The sequence below is a fragment of the Acanthaster planci genome, linkage group LG08 (genome assembly GCF_054643075.1).
Source record: "Acanthaster planci isolate LZ-2023a linkage group LG08, COTS_SCS, whole genome shotgun sequence".
NCBI classification, from domain to species: domain Eukaryota; kingdom Metazoa; phylum Echinodermata; class Asteroidea; order Valvatida; family Acanthasteridae; genus Acanthaster; species Acanthaster planci.
This window is the reverse complement of record NC_141784.1, coordinates 18,213,502-18,240,987: the sequence shown is the minus strand read 5'-3', so window position 1 is coordinate 18,240,987 and position 27,486 is coordinate 18,213,502. Positions and strand designations below refer to the sequence as shown.

Here is a 27,486-nt window from a genome sequence, read left to right as displayed (position 1 = left end):
CAATATTAACTGGTAGTTTGCTCGGCCAACATTTTCTTGCCTTCCTGAATATTTATGCTCAGCAACTCTGTAAGATTGGCCTGCCTCGGCTGGCCAGTGGAGCATTAACCCAGGCCCATGCCTACCAGCTCCGACGGTGAAGACCCGGCTGAAGTCGGCGGCTATGGCCATCTGCTTGTACAGCTGGGGCGACTGGGCGAGGTAGGCACTGGTTTTGAAGTAAGAGACAGCGAAGACGTTAGCGCCACCCTCGCTGGCGGCTGTGGAGGGAACAGATATCAAGTGACACGCTTGAGTACACACTGGGGGGATGGTGCTGGAATACTGGTCTCCTGAACCGTCACCCCCTAACCAAGCAAAATCAATTGAAAGTCACCAGAGGCCACTTTTGAGTTCAAGGCATTTAGATGTATTGCTCAAAATCAATAGATACCGATTTTTAAAACTGGTTCTGCCCTAAAATCGACGTATATTCATGACACTGTATGCTCAGTGTTTCTCCGAGAGTTTCTGAAAAAAAAAATTCACAAGCTTTATACTTGGGTGGGACTCGAACCCACGACCTCCTGCTTGCTAGTGCAGATGTCTTGACCGCCGGTCTGCAGGCCAGTCAGGGTCAGATGCAGCAGCGGGTACTGCAAACTATTTCAAGATGTACTTTGCGCCGGGGAGATGTTAAGTTTAATAACGGCTTTGGCCCTATCTCTCTGAAACACAAAGTACATATCCAATAGAGACCTCAGAATTTTACTCACAGGTTCAGAAGTTTTGACTGGGATGCCTAACGTGGTAATGAATTAAAGTAACAAACTCCGTTTGCTCTTTCTACTTTCAACAATCAACCCATCTTCCCCCTTTCCCAATACATGGCGTGGGCCGTCTCCTTCCAAGAGTTTTTCTCTTTTGCCCTGTAATTGGTCAACTTAAATGTGCATTAACTCTGATTTCTTTCTTAATTCTAGTTTGGTTAACTTTTAGCACTAACATTTTTCTACGTGGTTTTATTCTTTAGGGCATTGTTGACATAAAGGTGGGCTCATAGAACGGAGACCTTATCAGAAATTATTCAAATGCAGATCTTGAAAACGGTAGAGAAAAATTCCAAAAACTTAAGTCTACAAGTTCACTTTCAAAATGGAGGACAAATATTTCCTAAAACTTAAAAATCCCGAAATATAAGCCCATCAATGATGACCAGAGACCCACTTTTCTCAAATGATCATTTCTTACAAAGTTTTCATTTACATACGTAAGCCTTTCGATTCCCTCCAGATTAAAAAAACTCAGTTGATTTACCAGAAATGATCTTCGGGGTATGAATCTCGACAAAGTCACGTTTCCTGAGAGCCTCCCTGAAGAGTTGGCACACGCCAGCCTCCAACCGGAAAATGGCTTGGTTAGTCTGAGTCTGTTGAAACAAAAGGAAAAAAAAAACAAATTCAGGTTGGAAATACTACAAAAATGATAGCGGTAATTGCAGAATTTGTCTCCACATCACACCATTCTTGGAAACTAAATCCTCATGAGATCTTGCTTCCAGTTTTGGTTTCTATTGGCTTTGGTTCATGTGTAAACCATATTCACAACCAACAGGGTAGACTGTCCACAAGAGAGGACCTGAACTCATGATTTTTATTTGCTTCACACTACGATCCGTTTCAACATATTTAATTTACAAAGAATTGAACACACCTGAAATAAGCAAGTACATGTAAGCATGTTTTTTTACTAGTGTGAGTGCAAGAAATGTGCCGATATGGGGAACAAGCGGAGTTGAATTTCATTTAAAGTGCCAAAATGAACAATTCATTTATAACGTGTGATAAGAAAAATCACCTTTTATAAACAGCACAGATTTCTTGGCAAACTTGGCAGAGGTACAGCTTATCATTTCATGGTTGCCATTACCAGATTAGGTAGCACAACTGCTTGTAGATAACACATTAATTCACACCGATGATTCACCTCCAATTGTGTTAAACAAGAACTTGCACTCTGAATTTCTGATTAGTGAGATTGTTCATGTGCCTTCCACAGATAACAAAGAAACTGCAATGTGAAGGATCTACATTTAAGTCACTGCGAAAAGTGACAAAATAAGTTTGAAGTTGTGCTCAGAATAAACCTTTTTTTTTACAAAGCTGCCAATCTGTGAAATTTCAATGTCAAAAACCGTAAGTTGCTGCCGCCAAACAACCCACGGAGATAACTTCATTTGGGGCAGTGCAAAGCGAAAAGTGGCACAGGCGACCATACTGGCCTTGTCCAGGCCAAGCGGCCAACTCACCCTGAGGTCCAGAATGCGATTGTCCAGCCGGGTGTCCTGATTGACCGTCGGGGCCTGGACACCATCTTCCTCTTCCCCCTTGGGCCGGGAGGCGTCCTCAATTTGGAGTGGGAGCCGGGGCGCCGACTGGCTGACCACGTAAAACTGTCGCGCAAACATTGAAGAATTTCATGAAAACCTAAGTTTCCCTAGTCCCTCAAATCCACAATTTTGGGAGGATTTGAAGGGAATCAGGATGGTACAGCTTTGCCCAATGCAATGTTTTCAGTCAAGTCTAATGAAAATGATCTCAAGTCCTCAACTTGCCACCTTCATCAAAATGCAACATTTAATGATTGTTGACTGCTGTGATGTGGGATATGACGTTTTGAACACCCAAGGGACTCACAGCACCTGAGGCAAAGTCAACAGTTGTTTTGTCATAACTCTGCCTTAATGTTTTTTTCATTTGCTTTTCTGAGGGAAGTTAAGCGAAGCAAAGGAATCTTTGAACATTAGCAGTCAGCGGTCCCTGCAGCATCCTGTACACAGGACGCATGCGCATGATATCATACCAAGTCAACTGATATGAGTGTGAAATGCATTTTGGTTGCCCTGTCACGTGATCAGTCTGTGCCGATGAAAAAAACAGTATTACGACAGAGGTATGAAACATTTAAAAGAACAATGACGAAGGCATTCCTTTCTCATTGTTTTTCCTACCGCTCATAACCTTAAATGTGGTTATAATTACCGCTAATGGGTCATTAGGGAGACATTCCCATGAGAACGTGCACAAAATTTTTCCAACTTTACTGTCCCATAATTCAATATTCCCTGATCTGATCTGAACCAAACTTTGTATGTTTTCATTTTAGACCCTAATCTATCATCTTTCAAACTTTGGCTGGTAAAATTCGGCCTCCTTCTGGTAGTTTGAAAATAGGGAGACACTGAAATGTCTCCCTAAAAGCCAATGTCTCCCTAATGCTGAAAAAATCACCACTAAATGTCTCCCAAATGACCTATTAGTAAATATTTAACAAATGATAACAAACATAACAAAATCATAGAAGATAACAACCTCATAAATGATGCATTTGGGTCATTCCATGAGGTTGGGGCACAATTTGTGACGGTGTCCCTGTTACATGGGTAACTTTTACCACCTGTCATGACCTGTAGAGTAGGTCATTTACTCTGGAAAAATAACACACACACCTCTGTATTCAGCCTTGCAAGATGTATAATTTGGAATCCACATGCAGGGAAATAGCATTTCAGTTTGATGGAACCCATTTTACAATGGACACCGTCACGAATTGTGTCCCAACCTCATGGAATGACCCATTTATATCGTGCATTCCAGTACCTGGCAATTTTGCCCCTGTTCTACAGGCCCAGAGACATGCCTATGAACAATCTCAACTCTACGGAGAACATACAACCAATTGGTGCAACCATTTTAGGCGCAAGCATAATTGATCACAAATCACCCCCTAAGCCCTCGGGGATACCCCTCTATACCCCTGGGTGGAGAGAGGCAAGCCAGGCCGAAACGACACCTGTGATTCAGAGTTATGAAACCTAACCACTGGGCCAGGACTTCAGTACTGGCTAGATTCTCCATAAAATGTGGTGCATGTAAGCAGGGACAGGTGAAAAAGCAGCTCCAAGTTCTAACTTTTCAAAAGATTCTGGAGAACAGCAAGTTTGGGAGTAGTCACCCTTTGTATGCGTAGTTCCACATCTTGCTGGGTGCAGCTTTCGATCTTTTGTGGCACGACAGCGACAATGCCTTCAACATCCACAATCGATTCCTTAGTCGTGCTGGAATAAAAAAAAACACAGAGAATAGTACACTTTCCGTTAAATTGGGGGCTGTCTCTATGAGCTTTGAAGAAGACAAGTTTGCCCGGCAAATTTCTCCACTTAAAGCAACTACCAGCTGGGACCCAGTCAATACCCATATAAAATCCTGCCAATATTCTGGCCGGAAACCATAGTAACCTATTCTAAATTTCACGAGATATGACTGCTTCATACCCATTGTCCCAAGTCGGAAAAACATTCCAAGAGCAGTGGTTGGTGCCTCTATATGCTAAACTCAGAACAGCCTGCTTCCAGTTGGAACACAGTGAATTTCCAGAAAAGGGATCTCAATAGTTTTCCCAATCACTGAGCTCCAGTGCGAAAAGAAACATTCCAACCTAACAGACATTCAAAAAAGATTTTGAAATTGCCAAATTTACGTCATCGTGACTGATGATTCAAGGGCTCACAAGTCAACCACTGCTCAGCATTTACATGTCAATTGTTAAAAGCATCAAAGTGTTCTACTTTGAACTCGTTGAAACTCGGAAGGACAGACCAACATCAACTCACCCACTGACAAATTTGATCATAGCTTTGCTGATTGTCTCGTTAACATTCAAAATTCCCTGAACAGTAAATTGCTGTTGACGTAGAACTACAAAGCACTGCTTGCCTGTCGAAAAAAAAAAATCAAGTGATTCAAAAGATAAATAAGAATATACAAAAATACAAGTGAAGTAATTTCAGTCCGTTTCCTTTTTACGTGAAATGTCAACAACTCAACTCCACATGGAGACATTTACGTGCACTTCACTGTTTATTTGTTTCTCGGGTGCTGTCATTTTCTTGGTAAGAACTGCCAGGTGTCGACTGTTTTAAAAACATGTTTTTGTGTCGTTTTACATTGGACATGACCGAAAAGGTTGACTCTTTCAAAGAATGTACAAGCACATGACATACAGGGTACGATTTACACTTGAAAAACAGCGACATTCAATGTGGCAGAATACAAGTACAGGACTGCTGATGCCCATAATGGCCACCAAACGTGCGCGGGCAAACTCAAGTCGGGTCACGGGATGTCCAGACTCTACCTTTTCCTCTGGCGGTGTGCAGCCTAGCACGCACCCACACCGTCTGGTCGGAGAGGGCAGAGGTCAGCGAACCCACTTTCACCAACTTCCGATCTAAAGGGAGCCACAAAACAAGACACGCGTTATTTTTTTTCTGTGGATGAACAAAAATTGTTTGCAGCTGAAAGTTTTTGCAGAATATCCTTAGAAACGTTCATGATTTCACTATTACCCTAATACAACAAAATGCAACTTCAGCACAAAACACCACAAAAATATATACACCAACTTGCTGATCTCCGTTAGTGACTGGTATACGTAACACTAACCCTCCTGAATCCTTTAAAATCCATCAGATCTTGGCATGCTTAGGGGATTGTACCGGGCAAAAGTCATTATTGCTTCGCAAAGGGTTTGAAGCTCATTTGACTATTGTAATTCAAGCAGCACAGGGCTGTAGCAAATATTAGATCAATCTATTTTTGAAATTGAATTTTCTTTCGAGGGGAATAATGCATGCAACAAAAACCGGAAACAAGTCAATTCCTTAGTTACAAAAACGCATTTTAATTCACTCGTTGGGTATTTCAAGGTGTTATGAGCAAACTGAAGGGCAGCTAATGCATATGCTTAAAAATATTAGCTAAAAAAACTCTCATTTCAAGTTCCCTTTTTGGGGTGTGTAATCTCACTGGGGCTGAGGTACTAAAAAAAAATTCGCCAATTAGGACCGTGAACATAAGTTGGACTACCACGCACCCACGTTCTGAAACTCAACAAGGTAGACCACCACGCACATGTGCAGACATGCATGCTGTATTTTCTTCCTCCTTTCGTTGGAATGGGGTACAACTCAATATATGAGCGACTGGACGGAATATGCCATTACTCAAACTGCCTCAAAACGAGTGCCGCATACGGATCAAGAAGATTCGGAAGCAATTCCTTGAGCCAAAAAGAGCTGGTAAATTCCGTCCACGCTTTCGATACTTATGATGACTTCCTCTTGTAAACTATAGGCACGATGCTCTCATCAGTACCTGGTTTTTCGTGGGATTGGATCATGCGAGCCACTCCATAGCGGTCCTTGGCATAATCCTCGCCCTCTGCAGCCTCAGCGTCAGCTGCCTGAAAGAACAAAGAACCCCTTTACATTCCATTCTGTAGAATATTTAGGGCCAACAAGTACATGTCTTGGCTTCAAGGAAAGCTCTTTACCAGAAACTTGACAAATGAAATAAAGATTTTGTTGACACTTTTGTGGCATGGACAATGACCAAAACTACGCATTGTTTATGGCTAAGAGATGGCCGTGCCCCACTGGATTATGGGAAGCAAGGCCTGATGTCATCCAGCTGGTTGTTCCTCACTCCAACAAGAAGGTTGGAGATACTTCTATTTCTATTTTTGCTCCGAAATTGTAGAATCAACTACCGATCGATATGAGGAAAACGGCCTCTGCTGTGTTCTTCAAGCGCCTACTCAAAGGACAATAATTTTCCAAAGTATGATTACGTTATTGCTGTTTTTGTTGAAGTTTTCATCTGATTTTTTTTTCAAAAACTTTTTTTTTTCATTTTTTTGAGACCCTGTGTTCTTTGTAGAGCATCATACAAATGTCTGGTATTATTACAACAGAGCCTGAAAGTACATGTACATGTATATGGTCAAGAGGTGAGCTTTCGGAACCCTCAGTGTGGACCATTTATGGGTATTTTACATGCATGTCACATGCTGTAGTCGGGAAAGTGATCATTTCAACCCAGGAAGCCCTGATGTCAGAATTTTCTCTTAGTCTTCTTCAATCAAGTAAACTGTGGAATAAATTACCTACATATAGAGATGGGTGAGAAAAATTTCATAAACCCCTTCTCAGCCAGAATTATTGTACCTACATGTAGGTGTTCTGCATCACCACAAAATGATTTTGAAATTTCATACACGGATGACTTAACTGAGTTGTACAAGTCACAGACCAAGCACTGGATTTTGGAGGATTTCAGCGATGCGCCAAATGACAGAATAAAGCCCTGGACTGCATGAGCCTGGTTCAGAAAGCTGTGGCATAGCCACTTGTTTTTTACCTGTTGTGCCTGACGCTCGGCCTTCTTGGCTGCCTTCTCGGCTTCCTTCTGCTGTTTCTTGAGTGCTTTTTTGGAAGGTGCTCTGTAAAGTTTCACAATGCCAACAAAGACACAAAACTGTGATACTCCATTTCGTGACCCAGACTTTTGAAAAGTTCAAGGCACTCTCGTATTTCTGAGAGCAGTCACAATCCAAAAGATGCATATCTCAGTGACCTCTCCTTAACACAGGTCGAATCACAAAACATTTGTTCATTAAGAGTAACACTGACTTGGAGAAATTACCAGTAGTTTGAAGTACTGTTAGAAATACTTTTTAAAAACTTCATGACCCACTGATGAAAAGATCTGGGAAGTGTTCCACATACGGACAACACTGTCAGAAAGTGATAACATATCCTAAAAAGTGAAGGTTAGCTCAGAAAATTCCAACGCATTTACTTTATAGAAAACACTGAGGTTTTTTCAGACAACTCTCATAGGTGTGTGAACAGGGGCATCAAATGTTATCCTTACATTACAGAACTCTCTCTAGAACAATTTCTGAATACTACATTTATAGAGGAAATCCTCCAAATATTTCAAAATACTTTAGCCTGAGAACAAATCCTTTCCAAAAATAAAATGAAAATGATACAGTGCCTCATCCACACGTATGCACAGCCATTTGTCCATCTGTCCCCATAATAGATCAAAATAATCTTGGCCCATGACAATTTACACTTATGCAAAATGTCCCAACCACTTTTAGTTCAGTACCACTGGATAATGTGTTTATCATATTGACAATACGTTTGTAATTTGCTTATTACATGTACATTTGTATTTTAAAACTTGATAATATGCCAATGCTGCTGTTACGCCCTAACTATCGTATCTGTCCCAACTGTAGCTGGGAAAGGCTCAACTGCAGTGCTGCAGTTGGGCTGGCCTAACAACTGTTGACCAATTTCTCAACCTTGTCCAAGTTATGTATCTCATACTTGACACAATTCATCTAAAATATGGCACATCATCTATGACATGACATTGTAAACAATACGACTTTGGCACAAGCTGGGCACATGCACACTGGACCACTGCGCTGTAGTTGGGCCGGCCCAACTATAGCACTCTACTTAGTTGGGACTGATGCTACAGTTGGGGCGTAACACTGCTAACTTAAATTGCAGAATACCCAGCCACTCTAAAATAAATGACCTAGAAGAGTGTGACACTGGCTATGAGGTTGATAATGCGGGGTGGCGGGGTATTCTGCAATTGAGCCCTAACAAACTTATTATCAGATCACATGAATGTACTTGTACATTGTTTGCAAATGCTATTTCATCATAGTCTGAGGTACGTGACTATAAACATGGAGATAAAAGTTTTGATAGTGCCATGCTATAAATTGGCAGCATCACAGTATGGCAGACCCAAACCTTAACTTTTCAAGCATAAATGCTCGAAAATGAAAACATTACAATCATGACAATTTGTAAGCCTAGGCAAAGTAGGGCCAACCATGGAGGAAGGAACCTTCCTCCATGGGCCTACTAAGTATGCAGACATGACAGAAAAATAAACTGGATGAATGCCATCTAAATTCTTTCCCTTCTGCCTCAATTTACTGTGTCAAAAGAAATATTAGGTGACTTGTGTCCATTTTCACACTGGTGGCCGATCAGTCAACTTGACCCTTGCAACGGCTGGGCCGGTTTGGGCATAGGGCCTACCATACCTTCATCATTTTCATGCATGTACCCAGGTACCAGTCTAGTTCAGCTCACAATGCATTGTGCTGCACTCTCACTAGTCTCAGGCTGCTTGGGTGCAAAATGCCGAAGAAAAGTCTCCCTTGGAACTGAACGGAGACTTCAAACAGCGCTCATACCGAGAGGGAAATACTGAGGACCTCATCACAGCTCTTACTTAGCCTCAAGAAATCTTGGAGAAGTTTGTCGGTAAGTAAGTTGAGTCGGTGTGATGTTTCTTTCATATTTTCTGCATGAATGATGAAATCGCAAGTGATTAACTGTAATGATTGTTCTCATCTCCAAAAACACTAGCCCCAGTTACTCACCCTTCCCCTGCAGGACTAGCTTCCGACATTACAGTGCAGTTTGTTTGAAGTCAAGAGTTTCACTGGATACTTTAAAGCTTCCTATCGTGCATTAACTCGGAATTTGTAACGTTTTGTGAGTTTAACCCATAGGACGTGCGATGATATCCCGATAGTCCGGTCCGATGCCACGCGTTGTCCATAGAACTAGTCTGCTCTCCGTCACCGGAATGCAAGAGTGTTAAAGTCGTCGTGGGCTGTGCCTGGGTTTCAATCTCGAGATGAGGGCACGGTCCACGTATGCATAGCCGTGGCCAAAATAGCATTCAGGGCTATAGCTACGTCTATTGTCAGCGTGACCGCGCATAATTCCAACAAGCAAAAAACCTAACGTAGCCCTAGACAACATAATTATTTGGAGGCAACCTTACATAAAAATGTGTAGAGCTTTTCCTACGAAAGCCCGTTTGTGCCATCAAGTACATACACTACTCAAAAAAGTTAAGACACTTTTAATTTGTGTGTACTTTGTTTATATGAGATATTTTACTGCTGGAAAATGTGCATTTGAGGTTTTGAAACTTCTTGTTTAATTTTTTATTCCAATGAGATCACTTTCTAGACAAACAAATTTAAACGAAAGAACTAAACCCCACTCGTTGCTTGAAACAAATTACAAAAAGTGAAACTTAGAAGTGTTTTTCATGAGATATTTTGAAGTATTTTCTGAGATATGAAAATTTAACTTGAACAGTGTATATTAAACTTAATAATTAACTCGAGAAATAAATCTCACTAATATCTCACAAAGAAGTGATAAAAACATCTCTTCAAAACAAATTGGAAAACATGTATCTTGTACCAATGAACTTTGGAAATAATAACATCTCGTAAACATGAAGTTTAAATAAAATGTACTTCATAAAAAAACTTCGAAAAAACACACCACATTTCGAAAAATTCGCTCGTCGCCCAGCACCCGAACAGGGCGCTGGGAAGGGCTGATGGCTTTGCACTGGTGATTGGCTACGTTGTACATGACCTCCGACCGTGAGATTATCACTTCCTGTCAGCAAAGAGTTATTTAAATACGGTTCGCCAATAGCAATGCTTTAGTAAGGTAAAGTGTGGGCTATAACATGGCCTTTGTACAATCACAGTGTGGTAATTTATCTTCTCACTAAATATCACTGAGCACGTATCTTTTGGCGATATTTTAAATCAATGGTTATCTTGATCAATTTTGAATGAACGAATGAATTATAGTGAGAATATTTTCAGCAATAAGGGGAAAAAAGAAAAAAAAATTGAATTGATAACTGCTGTTTGTGTAACGCAATGAGCGAGCTCGCGCTCTTGGCAGAAATTTACCCAGAATGCTGTGCGCGTCGTTGGCTGTGACTCCGTGTGACATATTTCCTTCGCTAAAATCTGTGCAAGGCGGCGCAGGGCGACAAGCTTTTTGATGGAACTCCAGGGCTTTTGTATTTTCCAAATCTTGCCTTCTTTGCTTTGTATTCAGGTTAATTAATGGTAGCATTGTATAACTTCGTTCAAATATTTGTGAGATTAGCAAACCCAAACAATTTTTATGTATTGGATTTATTATGTACTGATTTTCATGATGACTGCTTCTTGAACTCAAGTTCAGTTGGTCTTTTGCTGCAAGAGAATATGACAGTCTGCACGAACTTCACGAAGACGTGTCTTTTCATTTAGCCCGAACATAAACCGACCAAATAAATGGTGCTATTGTCAAAGCTGAAAATGATGAAGACGGTAATGCCCAGAATTATTGTATACCTACACGTACATGTACATGTGCACATACATACCAGCGCTTTGCAATTTTTATGTCCGATGTTCCACTTGACCGCGCAATTATTTTTCAGACAGAGAACGTAAACCTCATTCCTTAAATCGGATAAACCCGCTTAGGAAAAGAAGAAATCAAAACTAATAAATCCGGGTCGCAGCATCCAAAACCCGAGTTGTCCTGACTGTGGTATTTTATTTTCCCGCATAATTTCCTGAAATAAAATTAAGCATTCTGCTATAGGAGTTAAACCAATTACATTGATATTATACATGTACGTGCATGAGAGAGGAATTATCAAATACAGGAAAATTCAGTAGGATTAAGATGTCCTCTCTTGTGAAGTTTTCTGTTGTCTGTTCACTACATATAGGGGACAAAAATGGAGAATTTTTTAAACAGGTGAGGATTATTTTGGTCCACAACTACTTTTTTATACGCTTCAAGCCTTCAATCCACCACAGGTCAGGGGTTTTCGCTTTGTTTCATAGATGCTTTTTTAAGCCACATGTTACCTTTTTTTTAGTACACACCCATACGTGAAACCTAAAGGTGTGCTTTTCTCGGAGACATGCCAACGAACCCACCAACAATAATTGCTAGCGTCACTTTTTCATACTCGAGTGGTTTCATTGTTGGCTGAAGAGGCCAGAGTCAGATGATAATGAGGACATGTTGTGTTTGTCAGGGAGTCTGCCGGTAATCCCGCTCTGGTATTTTTGTCGGGAGGTTGGAGCAGATCCGGGTGAGACCCGGACGTGACCAACACAAAGGCAACTTCGTCCCGGGAGGACAGTGGTAGGATGCCAGGCCTGGCAGGTATTTTCCCTTGATTGTGGAATATATTGTCGCAGGTTTATAATTTGTCCTGAGGGACCCTCTTCGCTGCTTGTACGCGCGGAACAGTGCGTTCACCATGAGTCTACCGAAGATAAGACCGGGTCCTGGGACCAACCGCCGTGATGTGAAAGTCTCTCTCCAGTGCGCCGAGCAACACCTTGTCAAACAAAAGGCACTCCTCGAAGCTGACCACCGGAAAAGGCAGGTCGAACTCGAGAGAAGTGAACTGAAGCTCGCCAAGTCATTCGGCACCTTTGCAGGTGTAAGGACAAGGGCTCTACCAGCCGCAGGGATGACCACCGATGAAGCTAGGGGCAATTCATCGAGCAGCCGAGGATCGAGGTGCAGCATTACACGGCGGCATTCACTGAACTCAGGTGCTTTAACCTCCCAGATAACGAAACTGGTCCCAAAGCACGATCCCAAATGCAAGTCAGGACGACGCGGAAGTGTGGACGCTAATATGTCGATGAGGGCTTCCTTGCCCAGCGAGACTTCCAATCCCGTCCCAGAGGGATGTCAGACTGACGTGAATGTTAACAGACAAAACATCGTTGGGTGTAATAACGTTGAAAACAAAGCCTTGGAGAAAACCCATGCTCCCAAAGAGACTGCAACTGTACACGGTAACCACAGCAACGCCAGGAGAAATGCCGTCTTTGTTTTCAAATACGAAGACAAAAATGACAAGCTTGAAACTCAGCCCGCATTAAGTCGGTGCCCAAGCACTGGGAAAGCGAGATCCCTTTTTGAGGTTGGTGACGCAAACTATGCCTCCGGACCGCTGCCTAGTGCCCTGGCGATGCGCAGGAGAAGTGGCAGTCCACGGAAGAACCTCCATGTCAAGATAATGACCCCGGTACGAGAGCTGAACTCCCCAAAGACGGACGACAGCGAGCAGGAGGACTCCGGAGCATCTATCGGATCGGATAACTCATCGTGTGGAACAAAGAGCTCGTACAGTGCATCAAACGATAGTCTGGGAGTAGTATTGTCTTCGTCAACGAAAGGGTCACAAGCAACATTAACATCTGGTAGCGGACGGGAGTCATTGAAAATCAACTCACACCAAAACTTAAGTTCATCTGAAACATGGCAGTACACTTACCAGCAACCCAAATCCCAGATGATTACTGATGAAGGTTCATCGTCGCAAGTCATTGGTAAAAGTGTTGGGAGACACGCACGAGAGGCTGGGGATGTGTTTCCACCACCTCGTCTCCCGCCCCAATCTTATCTCACTCAGAGACGCAGGTCCATAGCTGTGGTGGAAGACATCGGCCGGTACAAGCAGATTCACACCTCCACCTTCGAAAACAGTAGCCTCGTGAACAACCAAGAACCCAAACCTGCCGGGAAGCCCGCCCCGGACACATCACCGTCGCACAGCTACCTCTCCAGGCGGAGAGGAAGCACCAGCGTCCTGTGCGAATCATTCGGTCGGGAGAAGGGCGAGTTACGGCCCGTTGTGGGTATGGCACGAGACGGTGCTTTGCCCGCTGTTGCAAAGCCTGTCAGACTCGGCGCCGAAGCCCGCCGCCAACTGGCAAAAGCAAGGGAACGAGAAGCGGCATGGGAGTATTTAAGACGGAGTCACTACCTGCAAGGGATCGAATCAGACATCAATTAGCCTTTTACTTCTAACGGAATTAAAATTTCCTTGTCTCATTTATCCCGGATAAGGCCGGCATTTTATTTGCAGAACTTGTGTTCCTCGTTATTTGAAATAATGGTATAGGCATGGCATAGCACGTTTCATTTAAGTATTGACAGAATACTGTACATGTATACCAGTAACGTGTTCTTTAATAGGCCTATGCCATTTTGGAAAGAATTTCATATACACACGTCACTACTTTTTCTCTACAGTCACCTATTAACGATCTGAAATCAATATATGACCAAAAGTGTCAAATTTAGCACTGAAAAATACTGTATTGATGTATTCACGTATTTTTCACGGCAGACCAGTCTTATGAAAATTATAGGGTATGTGCACACAGGGTGTCAAGCAGCGTCCGTGTAAGAAACACTCTCCTTAGTTTTTAAGAATAACTTCTTTTGAAAGTAGATAAACGGACTATAATAAAATAGGTTCATTGAGTGAACCATGAAACTTACGTATTTGTGTTTTGCATAATGAGTGCACGTGTGTGACTGTTTCCCTTAACCACGACACTGCAGAACTCACAATTTTCCCCGGAAATTTGAAGGTTGTCTTTGTTTGCAGTTAAACCTGAGTTTTACCTTGTAACTTTCAAAGTTTTTCGCTTAAGAAAAAATTGCTGCAGCATGAACTGTAATGGTACACCTGCAAAATATTTGAGTATAGACTTTCATGTCTTTATGGGACATTCAGGACAATCGAGGCTTTTGATTTCAGATCGGGAAGACGAATCCAGGCCCACGGCAGAGAATTTGTCCGAAGTGGGAAAGGCAGGGACGGAAAGTGTTTGCAGGTGGATCAGAACTGTGATTAAAATGAAACGTAGTCATCACGGCAGGGGTCAAATTCACACGAACGGTGCTTCATTTAACAGACCAGTAACGGTACCTGCCAGTATGTCTGTAGATCTGCCTGGGTTTATTAGACGTTGCTCTATTTTTCTTGATATGACTGGTTCCACATCTGTTGTGGTTTAACTACATGTACACTGAATGAAAACTAACGAGCATCTTGTGTGTCACACCGGGGTGCACTTACCCTGACGCAAGTGCATTATAGCGAGACACTGAAGCGAAGTTTAAGTCGTTGTTTGTTTCCAAAGCCGGTGGGAAATCTACCTTCGATCGATCAGTACTTAGGCCAGGGTATTTAATTTTCCCAAGTAGACAAGTTCGTCACGACAACATGTACGAGCCAGTTTGCTCCCTCGAACTTCCATTGCAGTGGTTAGTATTTTCCTCGGTGGCGTATATATCCAGGCCAAGGGTCCATCCTGAAGATACCTGAAGACGCATCGATCTCCGGTATGACTTTGCTACTCTTAAGAATCGTGCTTGCATCCCCCCAGATGAATACCCACCGGAGTATTTTTACCACTCTTTTTCGGCGAATCAAATAGTGAGAAAACAATGTGTGGAATTAGAACGCCAGCAGTTACCTCGGGCGGCCGCTGGAGGCCGGTGCCCCCTGTATTCCCTCCCCCCCGAAATTAGAGGAGAGAAAAATATAGTGGGAGTCCGCTTTTTGATGGTGTTTTAACAGACACCCAACCCACTGAGTGCCCCCTCCTGGAGGACCCCCAAAGCCCCCCCCCCCTCACAAAAATGCACATGCACCTCAGTTTCGCCACTGATTGGCAGCACCGTTTTGTGGCTTCACCTACCTATCCGAGAATACAGCACTCGGCCATGATACAGTGAAGACGCTATTGCAGTTTATCAAGCCCAATTACGGCATGACTGCGGCCAGCAGGCTATTGATTGAGACAAAGAAGAACATATCAGCTATTGATTGAGACAAAGAGGAACATATCAGCTACTCACCGGGTGGTAGGGAACAAGACGTGGGAGATTGTGGTGGATGGCGTCCCTCTATTGCCACTCTTCGTGTGTAGGGACAATAAGGCTAATACCGACCACTGAAATAAGATTTGTATTTAGAACGCTTCCCAACCCAGTTTAGACGCTGAATTCGAAGCTTTCAATTGACGGAAACCCTAATTATGGTCAGAAATGACCAGTGCGACCATTCATCTTCAACCTGATGCTTGATGTAGTCGGCTGGTCCCGCGATGATATAAAATGTTTCTTTCAGTTTTACATTTCACAAAATGACGCAGAACAGGAAATTTCAGGGAAATAAGAAGGACGTTACTTATTTTGTCGGAGTTTTTATTTGGGCACTCTTTTAAAAGAAAAGCTTTTTTTCTACCGACCCTGCTGAGAGAACCTTGGCTATATAAAAATAGGTTATGAAGACCTGTACAGAAACCGCGTTGAAATTATACATGCCGAAATCACGTACGGCATCACTACCAGACCGAGCGGTACGGTAATGTACTACATAATACGGAGCGCCGTAGGAAAAAACCAAAACATACATGTACATGCACACTGGACACACGAACACCGTACGGTGTCTTGACACCGACTCCAACGAGGTATTGTGTTGTTTACCAATAAAAAATATTTGTCTGTAGTCAGCTAGAGACAAAGACACTCATGGTACTCAATGTAAAGATAAGTGACTAGAATACATAGGTACTTTGCCTGGTTTATTCAGTCATCTATATGACAGCAGCATGAAAGTTTTGGGGGAAATTTTATTTATTTTTTGTTTCTGACCGACCCTCCTTCAAGTGAAAAAGATATGAGAACCAAAGAATATAAAAAAGGGTATCCCTATCTCTTCATATAATCCAAGTCTTCCTAGAGGAAACCAAATAAACCTTGAATAAAAGGGTCTCTCTCTTTATCATGCTTTATCAAGTCGAAGAGTTTTCCACTGCCGACTATGATTTTTCTTCAGGTGCTGCTGGAAGGCGTTTCTGGTGGACAGTGTCTCTACCAAAATCTTCTCCCCCATGGTTTTATTTTTTCTATAGACACAAAATCCAGAACGTAGTAGAGGTCGTACATGTCCTGCTTAACTGATTTCACAAACCTGTTTTTGGTGTTAGCGCGGCCTCTTGCGATCACAGCTTATACAACCTGCTTTTGAATTTATAAATCGAATTGCGCAGTGTGTAAGGCACAGAAACGTATTACCGCCACTTCCACAAAATACACATTTTCACGCATGTGGAATATCACATTTGGTTACGTGGAAAATGACAGTTTTCACGTACGTACGTGAAACTAAAACTATTATGTACTAAGGTGACGGTATCACGTACAGCACGCACGTGAACAAATATTTTCATCGTGTGTGGTAGTAACAGGCCTGCGTTTCCCTTGGCAGGCGCGAGCACTACAGAAATGGTGTGCTGCGAAATGCTGTCTTCTGTGGAGTAATAGACAAGTCTGAGCGATGCACACTTGTAAATCAGCTACCGTAGACGACCGTGATAAATTACTCTTATATCTGAATAGTATCTGTACATTCTAATTCTGAATAGAGTGGCGTCACGATAGTGGCTATTTAAACGTTTGTAGCGGAATTTGGCGATTTTCTTTTCGTTACCCGTGCTTGGGTAGCTAAGAATGGACAAACGATGGAGCATATTGAGAGGCCTTTAATTCATGCAGAAACTAATCTGATCGTCTCAACAGAAAAAGGAGAAAAAACTCGAAGGCCGTAAACGTCCTGGCAAGTGTTTAAATTGCCTGTCCCATGCATCAAGACGAGTGCGCTCGCTCTAGCGCTGTTGTATTGGGCTAACGAAAGGTGTGTAAAATAGATTGGTCCCAAAATAGATCTTGATCCTGGTGAATGCTGGTTGCTGGGACCCCAAAAATGTGCCTAGACAAAAAACCCCTCAAACCACTCTCTTTCACAGACGAGTGACTTCGCACCACTGTATAGTAGTGAATCCAACGTTGATATTTGTTTAATCTCTGTTGGGGTTTTCACGGGATGCTTGTTTACTTTTTCCTTGTAGATAAATAACTGTTATCCCCTAAAGGATATTTTCAGTGATGGCGAATTTAATCACAGACATGAAGCCCTTCAAGAGAACCAAAATTCCGGGGAGGGGGTGTGGCTTTCAGTTATAAAGTGTTTTATGGCCTTTCTTTGTGCGTGGCTAGGCTAAATGTTGGGGCTCCTGAACACAATGACGAAACGCAGTGTTTACTCCCGGGCATTGTAGGTGAAAAGTGGAAATAGAAATCAAAGATAACGGACACGATCGTCAGTCATGCGAGCCTTCGCGCGACTTTAGACGGAGCAAACTTGCGGTCTCGTAGAAGCTTGAAAAACTGGAGCTCTGGCGTTTGTCGTGTGCTTGATACACACAACAGTTAACACGCAGTATTTTGGAAAATATGATAAAGCCTTTTTTCAAGCTCAGGATCCTTTTGACAATTTTCCATACGCATGATGTTCTAGCGATAGCGCGCGTACTGCTGTCGTCCTCACCTTTCACCCACAATGCACCACGGTAAACATTGCGTAACGTCATTATATTCTAGGTCTTTTAAAATGCATCCTTCAGAATTCGTCTTTGTCGTGATATGACGGAAGGAAAAAACACATGTTCCCCTTTTTGGAGGGGCACGCCCCTGTTGCCCCAACCTTGGATCCGCCAATGGGAAGATTCATATTAGGGTCTGGTTTTATTAATAAATTCCCCTAAATTCACTTGTTTTCCTTCTTGTACAACATTCTTTGCAGAAAGATTTTTAGGCTTCTGGTGTCCTTGCAGTCATTGCTGCTCGAAAATGTCACGTGAATAATTTATCTCCCACACGTGTGTGTGAAAATACACTATAATTGTTTCTCCTCACACTGGCATGCATCTGTCGTCACCGGAAATCCTGTTTTAAGAAACCTTATTTTCCAGTTACATGTATCAGTTTGATGTGAAGACACACTGAAAGTTTGAATGGGCTGATATGCCCTGATAAATGATACTGGGGGCCCATGGTCCAGTGAGCACAGTAAAGTGTGGCGTCATCAATATAGAGAGAGGTCAATCTACGCAGGGTTTTATTTTTGTTGAAATAGTCACCGTGACATCGTGTACTTGTGAAAGAGCAAGTGCGCCATTTTAGTCCACAGGCTGCTTGAATGCCGTGACATCGTGTACTTGTGAAAGAGCAAGTGCGCCATTTTAGTCCACAGGCTGCTTGAATGCCGTGACATCGTGTACTTGTGAAAGAGCAAGTGCGCCATTTTAGTCCACTGGCTGCTTGAATGCCGTGACATCGTGTACTTGTGAAAGAGCAAGTGCGCCACTTTAGTCCACAGGCTGCTCGAATGCCTTTCCATTTTGCTCCTTTTCTGATTCAGGATAAATATCGCTGGTGACTTCGTCGAATTCAGGAACCGATCTGTACAGAAATCGTACACAAGTAGGGCCTAAGGGTGCATTTGCTTGTTCAGTCCGATGGTACCCTCACTCCGAATGTTAGAATCTCCAGGGGCATACAAAAACAAACAAAACTATTGCAAATCCGTAGGCCTACTCACACGAAGGTTTTTGGTAATACCTTCTTCCCCAGAATAGTCAGGGATTGGAACAACATGACAATCTGTGGTCATTGCAACATCTTTGTCAGTTTTAAGGAGGCAGTCGGGCAATTTTTTATTGATGGGTCAATTTAAATTTGCTTCAATCCCCCCACGCGAGGCGTAAACCTAATACAGTTGATGGGATGTGATGTGTGTATTGGATGCTTTGCCGACTATTATTATACATATACAGATACAGCCGTAGCCGTTTGTCATGCATGGTACTCGTACGTTTACTTCCTCCACTTATTTTTGCTTATTGTTCAGGGCCGAACACTGAACACCAGCGCAGCTTTTGTGATGAAAACGAGATGTCTGATGTAATTATTCTGTTATTCGGTCATCTAATGCAGCAGTAGCCTTTTTCGAGCAGTGAAATCCTTTGATTTCCTCTGTTCCCGTCCAGCGTTGAACTAAAGACTATCCTGATGCTCATTTAGCTCATTTTCTTCATGCCAGATTCAAGAACGTAACTTGAATTTAGTTCACGTTGTGATTTTAGTCTGTCACAGCAAGTCATTACGTAACCGAAGGCCGAGTTGATATTCGAATGGTATAGAATTCAGTAGAGCAAAATGGTATCGATAAAAATTGCTTTATGATAAATCAAGGATTGGTACCGGCTTCTGTGGACAGTACATGATGATGTTGAATAAAATGACTTAATGTCACCTTTTAAAAAATGTAGCACTTCTCGCTTTATCGTGTATCCTGACTAGTGTCCTTTGTAAATACATATATATTGGGCATATCTCCAGAAAAACGTTTGTAAGAAATATTCTCAAAGGTTTATGCTGCATACGCGTGCTATGTTGGCAACGCGCCGTGCGGCGTCTCCATGTGAGACTAACCATCAACTAGTATCGAAAAATGGCTATGGTATTTCACCGTTTGATCAAAATTCGAAGCCGTAGTCGAGGGAGACGCGACCAGAACAAACCTGTGTATTAACTCAGTGGTGCATTGGCAGCAGTGGGTGAACATACGTGTGCAGACATGACATACATAGTGTGGACCTCTGCACAAAAGAAGTCCACATAATGTAGGTTATGATGGCATTGTGTGGACTCGCACACGTCCACACATTGCATTCCCCTCTCTGAAAAACAGTTTCAGAAGCATTTTGGGGTCAAGGCAAAATGAAGAGGAACAGTCCAAGAAATCATCATCAAAAATCCAGCTCGAAGGAGCTATCCTATTTGGAGAAAAAGGAGCACTTTCCTCAAGTTTCCTTAACCACAGGAGAACAAAGGAATGTCCACACTTTGTATATCAAACAGGTATGTGTGGATACATGAACTTTGCTCCTGGTTTATTCCAATTTGCCTGTTGTGATTAGTCATGGTATGAAGGGATAAGCAATTTTTACGTGCACGTCTCCTTCATTTGCCGACCAGGGTAAGTTCCGGGGAACAAAACCAACTGCGATTATTTGCCTCCATATTGCACACATTAAAGAAAGCATTATTTCCATGCAGGGCTCTTTTCCTTGCGCGGGATACGGCAACAACGCCAACCACACTTCGTTCTAAAATGGCAGTTCATCTCATTTGGTTTTTGCTGGTCTTCGCTCAAGTTGGTGCCCTCGTTTTTGACGAAAGGTAGGCGTATTTTAAAGCATTTTTCACCGAATCATATTTCGAGTAGCAAGGGAATTTCCACGAAAGTTAAATTGAAAGTCACAGTTGATACAAGTTACAAGATCAGATTTATACAGTGTTCCAGAATATCAATTGCCCACTTTGTGTTAAGTTCGTGTCACTGGAATGGTGCCAGGATGATAGAATCTCAGACATTCTCCTGAGATGTTATCAAGAAGTCGTGAATTGGCAGCCTTAGATTCAGAATGCAATGAACTATGAATTATGGACATTGATATCGGGAAATGTGTTCACATTTTGCCGTGAGCCCCCGTCAAGGGAAGTATGTGGAGGCGACTTGGGCAATCTCGATTTAGTTGAAATTCTGATCTGTAACAGTTTCTTGTGAAGCATTTTTATTTTCTGATGACGAAACGCTGTGGGAAGGCATACTACAGAGTTTCTTTGTGTCTGAATTGCGTTGACTAGATCTAAGAACCCCAATATCTCTGACTATGAAGTGGATGTGGAAGCCCAATATCCGATCTATGTCACTGATGAGCGATTCCTTTCTGTGACAATTGGCGTTTGTATACTGAACGACCACTGGAAGAACTTTAACTTGAGGCAAGTTGGAAATTTGAGGCAAGACATGAAACACGTATTGAAGACAGTGTCTTTTGGAGTTTTATTTGACTTGTCCGTTTATCTATTTGTTTGGTTGGTTTTGTTTGTTTGTTTGGGTTTTTTTGCTTGTTTTGTTTGACTTTGTTTTATTTAGATTATTTATTATTTTAGCGCCCAAAAATTGTGAATTAAAAAATGTAAGCACAATCCGAATTCAAGAAATGTCTTAAAACCTCCATATTAGGTTTAGAAGAATTTTTAATGTGATTTAGAATTTACTGTCAATGATTCAAAAGCATTGTACTCCGTACCACGCATGTACAAAATATGTTTGGGGTTTATAATGTCAGTCAAAATGAATATCACCCCTTAAAATATTGAAGACATTACTTCTACAGCAGGATATGATGCATTAGTTGTTTCACAAGGAAACTGTCTACCTTTTAGAAACGCCGAATTAACTACGTAATATAGAAAATAAAGGCACAGGACAGACACTCACAGGGAAGGAGTAGTGTTGTTTGTATTTTGATTTTTCATTCATTGCCAACATAAACAGTTCGGCAAAATTGCAGGCGCTGACGCGGGCCCTGTCGCCAGCTTATTTACGTTTGGGAGGCACGGCGGAAGATTTCCTTGTCTTCAAAAATCCGTGCGGCGGCAAGCCGTCTGGTTTTGACGTTGATGTTAACAACCCACTGACGTACTTTTGCCGTACGTATTTAACGTTGATCCGCCCTTCCACTAGCATGGTCTCTCACATTATTCGTGTAATAAACCTCGGCGTGTTTCTCAAACCCGGCTTAGAATAATGTCCTTTGCTGCCTCGGGTACATTTATATGCTGCCTTATAACAAAGTCCAAAAATTGCACCTTGTCAAGTACAGTTTCCCAGTCATTTGCCTTCAAGAGAGTAAGTCCATATGCTGCTATGTAAAGAAACTGAATTTTCAAGGAGCTGTTGGGAGAGCTTTAAAAGCGAATAAATTAAAGGGGGTTATCCCTGGAGAAATCCCTGGGTAAAAACTAGTCCCGTTTGGCTCAACTTAATGAAATCGACTCTAGCTGTTTTCTTTTTAACTCCGCAGCTGAAGACTGGGACGGGATCAATCGTTTCTGCGTTGACACGGGGTTGCGATTAATCTTCGGGCTAAACCTGTTGCTAAGAACAGAGGAAGGAGGATGGGACCCTGGAAATGCCGAGAAACTTTTCGATTACAATAAGTACGACGTGGCCTGGGAACTAGGCAATGGTAATACGGAACCGGATTTTACTTTTGTTTGCAGCCCTCTTCATGGGTAAAATGCATCTGTGTGTCTTAATTAACCTCATTTTCAATTTTTGCATCACTATTTAAAATAATCCCTGCTTTATTGGACAATTGAGGACGCTGTTTGTTTTGCTTCCTTTGTTGTTTTATGCTAATAGTATTTTGCATATTCATGAGCAAAGCTGTGACGATATCCCAGGAAGACAACCTCAATGTTACCTCGGTTTGTGCGCAGAAATTCATGCATTTTGAACAGATTTTGCTGGCCTTATTCTTCTCTTCTTTGGTGATTTGTTGTGTAAATACGTAGCAATAAGAAAATAATCAACCTTTTCTTTAATCTGTGTTCACAATTTGAACATAAGGAAGCATAGTCGTACATGTAACAGCGCCCTCAATTGTCTAAAAAATGGGATTTTTTTGAATCATTAAATCATTTTGCGTCCATTTGCATTTCCTTTGGCGTGTAATCGTCGCATTATGGCCACAGGATCGTAAAATAGTTTGAGATTGACAGACGCATATATTTGTGGACGAAAACTGCTTTCACACAAGTTATCCTATAGTTTCTGTATCGTAACATGCCTTGGTATAATAATTAATGGCTCCTTTTTCTTGTAACTGAAGAACCTGCGACCATTATTTTACCGGTCAATAGCCAGACTTCCTTTTTAAAAGTTGAGGTTTGTCAATTTTTTCATTGTGAAAAAAAAAACCGGTTGCTTGATTTTTGAGACGCTAAAGCAAAAAGATTTTATACCAAAGTTATCGATAACTTGCAAATGTTTGTTTGTTTTTAATTTTCATCTCCTGAAGAGCCAAACGCTTTCAAGAAAAAAATCAACATGAGTTTGTCCGGGAGCCAGATTGGTGTTGATTTCAACATGCTCCGCAAGGCCCTCAATGATCGATCCCAGTATGTCGGCGCTGCTGTGTACGGGCCCGACATTAGTGGTGTCGGCAGGGAAAAGACAACCGCCTTGCTGAAGGGGTAACGTCATCGCAACTACTGGAATTCGAGCTTCCTTCAACAAAGGGGGCCGCTGGTTTTTTTTTGGGGGGGGGGTATTTAAAAGGCAACCTTTTAGGTCTTCGGCATAGACGAATCCAACAACGTCACTGGACCCTCCTCCCTGATGCATTTGTTTTTGTGTTGGGACTTGGACATAGCGACTTCCGCCAATTAGTGACTCTATACAGCGTCTCAAGGCTTACTGCTTTTGGCAGGGACCTCTGCAAATTACCGGCGATCGTCCCATGACTCGTCCGGTTTATCTATACGAGAAGTCGCTTAATATATTGCGCGTGCCTGGGCTTCGATACTCATTCGAAATTCATATGCATGTACAATATATTTGCGACTTTCTGTTTGTGAGCTTGGCACCGTTATCTTGAAGGCACCATACTCTTTAACGAAGCACGTACAAGTACTATGTTGGCTTTCCCCCAATTAGTAATGCATTAACTACCACTGAAGCCTCAAGAAGTTGACTTTGAAATACAGTCATTCCTTGGGGTTTTTTTGCCGCAACTTCGTGCTGCGGCGTCTTTAGCCTCTGTGATCACCATTAAGCTAATTTTCTTCAGTCCATTTTGACACTGTGCTTGGATTAAGCTGTCAAACGTGTATATTTCTGATTTGAAAGTGGCAGCAAACCCCAACTTCTTTCTGACCGACAGATTTCTTTCAAAGACAAACACCACGAATGCCACCACGTTTCACAGCTACTACCTCGACGGCAGGGAAGCCACTGTAGACGATTTCCTCAACCCGAAAACCCTCGACGGTCTGCTCCCAGGTCAGATCAAGCTGGTGAAGTCCGTGGTAACCGAGTCCCGTGGGCCAGGGTCGCAGGTCTGGCTGGGTGAAACGGGCAGTGCCTTCGGGGGCGGAGCGCCGAATATCTCCGACAGATTCGTTGCTGGGTTTCTGTGAGTTTGAGAACATCATTTAAAAATTGTCATGAAAAAAAAAAACCATGTGCGAAAACGCTGTATATAATATGCGACCAGTCTCTATGGGCCGCGCGCTGGAACAAGAGAGGGCGCTATTTTCTCAGCAAGAGAGGCTCTTTTGGTTGGAATCAGGCGATCAAGAAGCGTGCAATTTCGTTACACAAGGTTTTGCCTAGAGCTGCGAGCTGTTTGGCTATCTGCCACGAGTTGAAGTGCGACCTCATCGGCGAAGAAGAAACAGGCTAGTGGGAAGTTTCTCAACCAGGCTCGTGCACGCACGAAAACCATACATCATAAACAGAAATTGGTCGCACGTACTCGGCGCGTCCCGCACGCACACTACCAAAGGCCACATTTGGCTGGGGACAGACATCGCTTTTAGTCTTGTCTCCGATTTATGAGTCCAGTAACGGAAGTTAGTGAATCAGACTCGTGCAATGAAAATAAGTTTATAAAAACCTCGGCAAGGCGCTGTTTCATTCTCAGAATCCACACATTTTGATATTCATTGTTCGTTGGTTTTGCTTTCAGATTTCTAGACAAACTTGGGATGAGTGCTAAGATGGGACTCGGCGTGGTGTTGCGACAAGCGTACTACGGTGGTCATTATACCATGCTGGACCTCGAAAACCTGGACCCAAAACCGGTGCATAATTACCGTCAGTGTGTTTAGCAGAAATTTAACTGTCCAAACTGTGAGAAGGTCCAAGCTAAAATAACGCTTGTCAAAAGAAACTGCACAACTCTACAACAAAAAATGACATTTGTTTCTTTAACGGTTAGAGCTCTTTCGATTTGAGGGAAATCAAAGGATGCCAGTGCGAAAAGGATATATAAAAGGTAATTGACCGCGGTCTCTCATGTGCATGTTGACAGCAACATTTTTATTCTCACAGGATTATTGGATTGCCTACATTTACAAGCAGCTGGTCGGTCCGAGAGTTCTCCATGCTGAGATTACCCGAGTGCCAACTCCGCGTAACGGGGAGCGTGCAGATGAGAATTACGTGCGAGTGTATGCCCACTGCACACCAACCAAGTGAGTTTTATTAGCGAACCAAAGTCAGCAACACCTGGGAACCAAGCTGACTTCAGCTTGCCACGAAATGATGTGGGGCCTTCGAAGTTCCTGACGGTGACCATGCACATGTGCACGGGGCAGGGGGTAGGCTATACGGAATCGGGAATGACTGCCCCAACTGATAAGAGACAACAAAAAAGGAAGTAATTGTCATTCGACTTTCCTTATTTGGTTACACAGAACACTCTATAATGAGCACCGTCATTGTAGGACCATCTTCGAATTTGGGCACTTTATCTCTGCGTGCTGCTTTCAATAAACAGTGTCATCTATCCGTATTGTCTGCCATTTGATAGTGTTTGAGATACATACTTTTGCTACTATTTTAATAAGCCTTTTGTGAGTTAAATTTAAATAGAATCTGATACACTGTGCTATCTCGTTGCACATGAACATAATTTCAAGTCCTCAGACTGAAGACACTGTTGCTATACCTCGAGATTCGGGGCAAGCTTTTGCAGAGCGACCACCATCTCTGGAATGGACAAGTTTCTTTGTGCCCAGGGCGTCTCTTGTGTTTCTAAGCACAAACTTGCCCTTGATCATGAGGTATAATAGTAACAGCGTCTTTAGTATGGAGAATTCAAATTGTCATGTTCTCGTGAATTTAAAGAACTCAGTGTACCAGATTGTATTCAAGTGTTACTTGCAAACGGCTTATTCAGTTCCCCTTTTCAATGATTTTGTTTGCGCCTTCGATGAATTTGCTAACAAAGTACGATTTATCTCATATATTGAGAACACTGCATTTTCTCTTTTTATTTACTGCATGCTGGTGGCTGTTGTTTTTAATTGCTGTTAAAAAGTGAGCGATTTCCGGAATTTTTTCCACTTTTGCAATGAGATTTCGTTTTCTCAGTCGTAGCGGCTACGACGCAGGTGCAGTGACCCTAATCGTGCTGAATATGCATAAGACCGAGTCGGCCAACATCACGTTGATGCAGAAGCTGGAAGGGCAAATGACAGACCAGTATTTGCTGACGCCACATGGGCCAGAAGGAATGACGTCACTGTGAGTGCGATTTCATCGTTACTTTTAAAAAAAACTTTTGGAGTGGGAGAGCGCTTCAATCAAATTTACTTCCTTGGAAATCGTTCCACGGCATTACTCCGAATGCCTCCTCTTTGCCTCTTGCGCCGAGAACCGTGAGGGGATAACACTTACCTTCACTTAAAAAATCGAATGTCGAAACATAAAGGAAAAGTCAGAAACGATGGCTTACTCTCCGTTTCTCGTTTGGAGTATTCTCTTACCAAGTCATGACACCCACACTTTGGATCGTTGAAATTCTTTTTTCCCTCAAATCCAACAGAGAAGTGAGCCTGAACGGACAACTCCTCCAGCTGAGGAACAGCACCGTCCTTCCTAAGATAGAACCGATCCCACTCAAAGGTGGAAGACCCATACTTCTGCCTCCCCTGTCCTATGGGTTCTACGTAGTCGCCAAGGCTAACGCCAGAGCGTGTATGCTGTAGTGGGTAAAGGTCATTAATCAAACACGCCGGTTAATCATCTAGTGTAGATTAGAGTAAATCTTTCAGTCCTTGTTAATTACCAGTGGACTGGGTTGTTATTATTATACCGGTGTGCTGTCGCCGTTGTTGTTCTGTCGTATCGACCTATAGCTCGATGAAAATGACATCAGTATTTACAAAAAAATTACCGGCGGGTTCATATTGCATATCAACGCACTAAGTTTGGATCTTTAATTGGTGCATGATTCTTTTCTCACAAAACTTTGCATTTAAATTAATTAATTAAACTCGCAAAATTTCCAATTTAGATTTAGTTCGTTGTTTGAAATGGTCCTTAAAATTCTCTTTTGTTTTCACTTCTGATATTTTTACTGTTTCCACTGTTGCTTATCTTACGAATAGAAGTAAAGTGTTTGTTGTTTGTGGTGTCGAATCTA

The 27,486-nt window shown here is 42.4% G+C and overlaps 2 protein-coding genes across 2 annotated transcripts in view; one reads left to right on the top strand and one right to left on the bottom strand.

Moving 5' to 3' along the window:
- Positions 1–9,587, bottom strand: part of LOC110984532 (aspartate--tRNA ligase, cytoplasmic-like) — a 17,996-nt gene extending 8,409 nt beyond the window's left edge. Inside the window, exons 1-9 of the mRNA XM_022244815.2 lie at positions 9,304–9,587; positions 7,239–7,320; positions 6,195–6,282; positions 5,176–5,268; positions 4,652–4,754; positions 3,994–4,096; positions 2,288–2,431; positions 1,297–1,408; positions 126–260 (exon numbers count right to left, since the gene is read on the bottom strand). Of these exons, the coding sequence (XP_022100507.1) occupies positions 126–260; positions 1,297–1,408; positions 2,288–2,431; positions 3,994–4,096; positions 4,652–4,754; positions 5,176–5,268; positions 6,195–6,282; positions 7,239–7,320; positions 9,304–9,332 (889 nt within the window). The 5' untranslated portion in view covers positions 9,333–9,587. The remainder of the gene's footprint in view (positions 1–125; positions 261–1,296; positions 1,409–2,287; positions 2,432–3,993; positions 4,097–4,651; positions 4,755–5,175; positions 5,269–6,194; positions 6,283–7,238; positions 7,321–9,303) is intronic.
- LOC110984533 (heparanase-like) lies at positions 8,990–27,486 on the top strand. The gene is made up of 11 exons (XM_022244817.2): positions 8,990–9,184; positions 20,537–20,659; positions 21,128–21,265; positions 21,825–21,979; positions 22,354–22,518; positions 23,353–23,527; positions 24,217–24,468; positions 25,024–25,138; positions 25,389–25,531; positions 26,433–26,585; positions 26,887–27,486. The coding sequence occupies exons 2-11, from the start codon at positions 20,592–20,594 to the stop codon at positions 27,047–27,049; spliced, it is 1,527 nt and encodes a 508-aa protein (XP_022100509.2). The 5' UTR covers positions 8,990–9,184; positions 20,537–20,591; the 3' UTR covers positions 27,050–27,486.

Excerpts from the sequence above, each read along its gene's own strand:
- LOC110984533 (XM_022244817.2), top strand. The coding sequence starts at position 20,592 with ATGGCAGTTCATCTCATTTGGTTTTTGCTGGTCTTCGCTCAAGTTGGT. Across the intron at positions 20,660-21,127 it reads GCCCTCGTTTTTGACGAAAG|ATCTAAGAACCCCAATATCT; the intron begins GTAGGCGTATTT and ends TGCGTTGACTAG. Across the intron at positions 26,586-26,886 it reads CCAGAAGGAATGACGTCACT|AGAAGTGAGCCTGAACGGAC; the intron begins GTGAGTGCGATT and ends CAAATCCAACAG.